The 6200-nt window shown below is 54.4% G+C and overlaps 2 protein-coding genes across 2 annotated transcripts in view; both read left to right on the top strand.

Annotated features, from left to right (window-relative positions):
- Positions 1 to 3990, top strand: part of ACSBG2 (acyl-CoA synthetase bubblegum family member 2) — a 50050-nt gene extending 46060 nt beyond the window's left edge. Inside the window, exons 14-16 of the mRNA XM_004714243.3 lie at positions 1279 to 1525; positions 1725 to 1813; positions 3519 to 3990. Of these exons, the coding sequence (XP_004714300.2) occupies positions 1279 to 1525; positions 1725 to 1798 (321 nt within the window). The 3' untranslated portion in view covers positions 1799 to 1813; positions 3519 to 3990. The remainder of the gene's footprint in view (positions 1 to 1278; positions 1526 to 1724; positions 1814 to 3518) is intronic.
- Positions 3991 to 5479: 1489 nt separating this feature from the next.
- The window catches only part of LOC101643665 (long-chain-fatty-acid--CoA ligase ACSBG2-like), a 17960-nt gene continuing 17239 nt past the window's right edge, over positions 5480 to 6200 (top strand). The window contains exon 1 of the mRNA XM_004714341.1: positions 5480 to 5501. Within this exon, the coding sequence (XP_004714398.1) occupies positions 5480 to 5501 (22 nt within the window). The remainder of the gene's footprint in view (positions 5502 to 6200) is intronic.

Genomic DNA, 6200 nt, shown 5'->3' on the forward strand with positions numbered 1-6200 from the left:
CAGGCCAGTGGGTGGAAAGTCTTGTGGATCCAGTGGTGGTGGAAGCATCTCAGCACTGGCGTGGGTCTCCACGTGGCTCCTCCAGCTCCAGGGCTCTGGCTTCATCAGCGTAGCTCCAGGTGGCTTGGCAGCAGGAAGACGAAGCAGAGGGAGAGAGAGTGTGTGTGTCTGGCCGCTTTCTTTCCGTCACGCCTTCAAATGAGGTCGTCAAGCTGCGACCTGATTGACAGGCTAGACTCCACCTGTGGGATAGCGCTGGTCTCAAGTTCATTCAAAACTCCCAACATACAAACAAAAGCCAAATGCAATTCACTGCCGGCGAGTTGATGCCGACACAGCAACCCTACAGGACAGGGTGGAACTGCCCCTGTGGGTTTCCAAGGCTCTGGCTCTTCACAGGAGCAGACAGCCTCCTCATTCTCCTGTGGAGCCCCTGGTGATTTCAAACCGCTGACCTTGTGGTCAACAGCCCAACCTGTAACCACTGCATCACCAGGACTCCTTTGGGGAGGGGTTTGCGACTTGGTGAGGGGGACGGGTTGGTAAGTTAGGGGGTGTTTTCACGGCACGTTCACAGTGGGGGTCTCATCCTGCAGGTCCCCCACATATGGTAAGCTGGGTTCTCTCTCCTCTCCCTCCAGCCTCAGACAGGGAGACCTCGGCACAACGCACCACCAAGACCTCCTCCAGCCTCCCACCTGGGGTTCCCGCCTGCCGGTCTCCAGAAGCCAGGTGCCCCATGGCTCTGTCTCTTGATTGCACACCGGTCCAGGTGTCCCAGACATTTTCTCGTGGCTTGGGAGACTAGAAGGCTGATTTCAGGGTGCTGGCCTGGCTTTGGGGGCAGGCTGTGACACTTGCCGGCCCTGGGGAAGGAAGCACACCCTTGTCCCTCCTTGGCATCAGTTCCCCGGGCTTCTTGGCATCATCCTTGCTGGGGGGTGGCACCTACTTCCCCAGCTCTGTCTGCTTCTCGGTGCCTGGGCTGCCCGGGTATCCCTCAGAGACCCAGGCTGCAGACACCTGCAGCACCAGTGCCCGCTCATGAGCCTAACACTGACACCTGTCCCCAGGGGGGTTGACGTCCACGGCCCCAGGCTCAGGAACCCAACACACGTGTGTGTGTGTGTGGGGGGGGGACAGTCTGTCAAATCACCCCTGCTTCTAAAAGGCACTAGGCTCCCAGCCAATGAGGACCCACTCCGTGGCCTTTAGGGCCTGGGGTTGCACCGCGGGGGGGATAGGGGTGTCTGCGGTGACAACGGTCTCCCTGGGCAGTGCGAGATGGACCCCATGACTGGAGCACCGCTGGACAAACTGACCCCGGACACCATCAGGGTCTGCCGGCACCTGGGCAGCCACGCGTCCACGGTGACGGAGATCCTGGAGGCCAAGGACCCCTCCATCTACAAGGCCATCCAGATGGGGATCGACCAGGTGAATGAGATGGCCGTGTCCAATGCCCAGAAGATCCAGAAGTGGGTCATCCTCGAGAAGGACTTCTCCATCCCCGGCGGAGAGCTGGGTGAGCGGGGCTCCCGTCCTCACTGGGCCCCGGACAGCGGGGGGTGGCTGGGTGGGGGGTGGTGGCCGTGAGTGCACAGGGAACCCGGAGTGATGGGCAGGGGGGTCCCACTTCATCCCCACAAGTGCACAGGGGGTCTGGGGGGCAGGTGGCACTGCGGCTTCCCCTGCCTCTGAGCCCACGTCTCCTCTCCCAACAGGCCCAACCACCAAAATGAAGAGACCGTTTATAAGCGAGAAATACAAGCAACAGATCCAAGCCCTGTACCACTGACCAGACATGCAAACAGTGAGCTGAGCTGCTGGGCACAGGGGGCACAGGGCCAGCCGGCCGGGGTCTGTGTGGTCACGGTCAGCCACACGTATGCGCACTCTCACACTTCCATTCACGGTCAGCCACACGTATGCGCACTCTCACACTCTTACACTTCCATCCACGCACACGTATCACCCTCACCCTTTGACTCGCCTACACACCCACAGTCACGTGCATACTTTCACGCTCACGCGTGTTCACACACACACACAATCACACATTCATACTTTCCTCACCCACATACCCACATGCACACTTTCACATCCCCTCCCCTTGTGCACATTCACACACATGATCTCACATACTCATACATACACATACATAATCTTAACACTTTCACATTCTCATTTACACACACACACACACACACACACACACACACGCCCACCAAAGTGCATACTCAGCGGCATCACAAACACACACCTTCAATCACACACGCTGCTGTGGGCTCTGATTCGCGTGTGGCCTCAGTCCACACCTTCTCTGCAGCGTCAGAGCAAACAACAATCACAATAACCCCTGCTGTCCACTCGCGTCGGACTCCCAGAGACCCCAGAGGACAGGGCAGAACAGCCCCTGTGAGTTTCCAGGCTCTCAATCTATTTGGGAGCAGATAGCCTCCTCTTTTTCCCTCGGAGCAGCTGGTGGGTTTGAACCGCTGACCTTGCAGTTGGCATTCAAGTCTGAACCACTGAGAATGCAGACTCCTTCACGATTACTGCCCCACGCTGTGGGAGATTCTCCCCCTTTCCCACAATTACACCCCCCGCCCCCCACACACACACATGCGCTCCCCGCCCCACACACACACACATGCGCTGTGGGATATTGTCCAGGTAGACTAGAGAAACAAATCCAGGGACACTCATGTATAAGAGAGAACATTATATCAAAGAGCAATTGTACATTAAGAAAACATCCCAGCCCAGTTTAGATCAAGTCCATAAGTCCGATATTACCCCATATGTCAATACCAGTCCATAAGTTTCCCTTTAGACTCATGCAGCCATGCAATGACACCGAATGCAGGAAGATCACAGGCCAGTGGGTGGAAAGTCTTGTGGATCCAGTGGTGGTGGAAGCATCTCAGCACTGGCGTGGGTCTCCACGTGGCTCCTCCAGCTCCAGGGCTCTGGCTTCATCAGCGTAGCTCCAGGTGGCTTGGCAGCAGGAAGACGAAGCAGAGGGAGAGAGAGTGTGTGTGTCTGGCCGCTTTCTTTCCGTCACGCCTTCAAATGAGGTCGTCAAGCTGCGACCTGATTGACAGGCTAGACTCCACCTGTGGGATAGCGCTGGTCTCAAGTTCATTCAAAACTCCCAACATACAAACAAAAGCCAAATGCAATTCACTGCCGGCGAGTTGATGCCGACACAGCAACCCTACAGGACAGGGTGGAACTGCCCCTGTGGGTTTCCAAGGCTCTGGCTCTTCACAGGAGCAGACAGCCTCCTCATTCTCCTGTGGAGCCCCTGGTGATTTCAAACCGCTGACCTTGTGGTCAACAGCCCAACCTGTAACCACTGCATCACCAGGACTCCTTTGGGGAGGGGTTTGCGACTTGGTGAGGGGGACGGGTTGGTAAGTTAGGGGGTGTTTTCACGGCACGTTCACAGTGGGGGTCTCATCCTGCAGGTCCCCCACATATGGTAAGCTGGGTTCTCTCTCCTCTCCCTCCAGCCTCAGACAGGGAGACCTCGGCACAACGCACCACCAAGACCTCCTCCAGCCTCCCACCTGGGGTTCCCGCCTGCCGGTCTCCAGAAGCCAGGTGCCCCATGGCTCTGTCTCTTGATTGCACACCGGTCCAGGTGTCCCAGCGGGACTTCCCCCCACCTTGCAAAGCAATCAGCTTGGGGCCATATGAGCCATGGGGCGGCAGGTGTCCAGAACCGATGTTAGGGGAACATCGTCTCAGCAAACTCCTGGTGTAGAGGGAAGATCCGGCCGGGACATGGCCCAGCTGGGCAGCCTGCGTCCCCCCGGAGGACCTGACGAGATGTCAGACGTCACGCCAAGCTTCTGTCTCCCCACAAAAGTCACGAACCATACCCCTGGGCCCCCTTCAGAAACAAACCCACCAGCTGCCTGGAAACCACTTGGGGACCCACCCCGCAATCAGCTCTGAAAATAAAGCTCTCAACGCCCCGTTGTCCCCTGGCCAGATCCTTAGTGAGCTGACGGCCACCGGTGGAGGGCGGGAGGCCAGAGGTCAGACGCTGGTTTCTGAGTTTGAATTCTGACCGGAGGCTGTGGTACCACCCTTCGGGGTCTTGGGGTGGGTGGGTTGGATCATTCACAATGGAAGCCATTTCACAGGTGGTCGTGCAGGGTCCCCGAGAACCCTGTCTTTTCAGGTCTTGACCCCTGAAAGCCTTTGTGATGGCTCCGAGGGTGGTATGCCCACTTTGGTGGACAGGTGACTGGACTTGAGGGTGGGGGGGGTGTCTTACTGTCAAGTTCAGCGTAGCTGCTGCTCCACCCAGTATCTTGAAGAGATGTTGGGGACCACAGAAATGAAACGCCACCGCCCCTAAGGCTCTAGTTCAGGTATCCCCTCCTGATATGTGGCTGAGTCCTCACCTGTCCAGAGAGTCCCGCGATGAAGAAACAAGTGTTCTCTCACCCCCACCCCGAAACCATTACACTGGGAACTCTAACAGGTATCTTATCATTCCACAGTTCAATCACATCAAGCAGTATCAGACAGTTCCCACCACAATCAGTCTCAAAACATTCTCCTCGATGTCAGCTGCCTTTTACCCCACCCCCTCCTCACCCCACCCCTGTATTCCCCAGGAACCCTGATTCTACTGTTGTCTGTCTGGGTTCATCAATCCTGGGTTCTATATACCGAAGTACATGCAACACACATTCAAAAGGGGCACCCCAATAACAAAGTGTATCTGAGGTAAGCCCCAATATGAAAAGACATAGATGGGGGAACCGATCACCAGGATCTACGTATAACCCCCTCCCTGGGGGACAGACAACAGAAAAGTGGGTGAAGGGAGACATCGGGCAGTGTAAGATATGAAAAAATAATTATAAATTATCAAGGGTTGGTGGGGGAGGGAAGGGAAAAAAGGAGGAGCTGATACCAAGGGCTCTGTGGGAAACAAGAATTTCTCCCAAGTTGTCTCTCCCAAATATATGCCAGACTTAGCTGCTTGCGAATGACTATACACTTGGAAGTCATCAGAAGTAGATCAGGGGTCATTCTCCCTAAGGATTATCAGCCATTTAGACCAAAAAGTCACCAGTTTATCCCACAACAAGTAGGGCCCACTCTCTACTGATAAGGATAGTAGTTGTCTGTTTCCTTGTAGGAGACCCCAGAGAGGTGAAGCCCACCCAAGGATGACCAAGGTTAGGCCGCCATCGTGAATCTAGGGTCCGCCCTTTTTGTCACATGTATACCCCTAGTCCCTCCCCTTCCTATCATGTGTACACCCCTAGCTCATCTTCTTCCCGTCATTGTACGTCCCCTTCCTATAATATGTATGCCTATTGTACTGCCCCTTCCTGTGATGTGTGGTTACCTGCAATCACGCCCCACCTAAGTAGATATAACCCTGGATTAGCAATTAACGGGGTCCGCCAGCCTCCTGCCGGATCCCTGCCCCACCTCACCTCGGCCCATGCTGTGCATGGACCTGGCTGGTAAGATCATGGCCATCCAGGAGGTGAGCATGCTACCATGAAATGTGTCTGACTCCATTATTTCAATCTCTCTTCCATCTCTCATGCTCTCCATGACTTTACTATAATCTTTACTTATTATCGCTGTACAATGGTGCCTACCGGACTTGTGATGATTTGTTGGGAAACCCCTTCTCCCCACAGGGCTCAAGTAGAAAGACAATGTTTTGAGAATGATGATGGCAACAAATGTACAAACGTGCCTGACACAATGGATGGATGGATGGATTGTGCTAAGAGTTGTAGGAGCCCCCAATAAAATGATTTAAAAAAATAAAAAGCAAAATGTCAAAAAAAACACAACACAACACATAGACACAATGTTGAAAACCACATCAGGCCCAACGTAACGAGCAACAAGGGGGATCAAGTGACAAGTCTAACAGTTCAGGTCAGGCTTATCATTTTGATGATCTATAGTCATCACTCCAATAAGCTCAGTTTGGTAATCAGTGTCTTCCTTCCCTCCATTATGGATAGAGGGCAATCATCTACAAGGGCTTATTTCCTGCGTAGACCCACACATGTACCTTGGGCTCCCACTGTCATCCACAGCCTTCTGCAAACCAGAATCTCACCATTTTGGCTCCGATACGATTCCCTCCTCTGACTTCAGATTATATGACGAGGAAGCACACGCATGTCTCACACATCCATCAT

This window comes from Echinops telfairi, unplaced genomic scaffold (genome assembly GCF_000313985.2).
Source record: "Echinops telfairi isolate 266 unplaced genomic scaffold, ASM31398v2 ScPeMD7_7459;HRSCAF=8497, whole genome shotgun sequence".
In the NCBI taxonomy this organism is placed as follows: domain Eukaryota; kingdom Metazoa; phylum Chordata; class Mammalia; order Afrosoricida; family Tenrecidae; genus Echinops; species Echinops telfairi.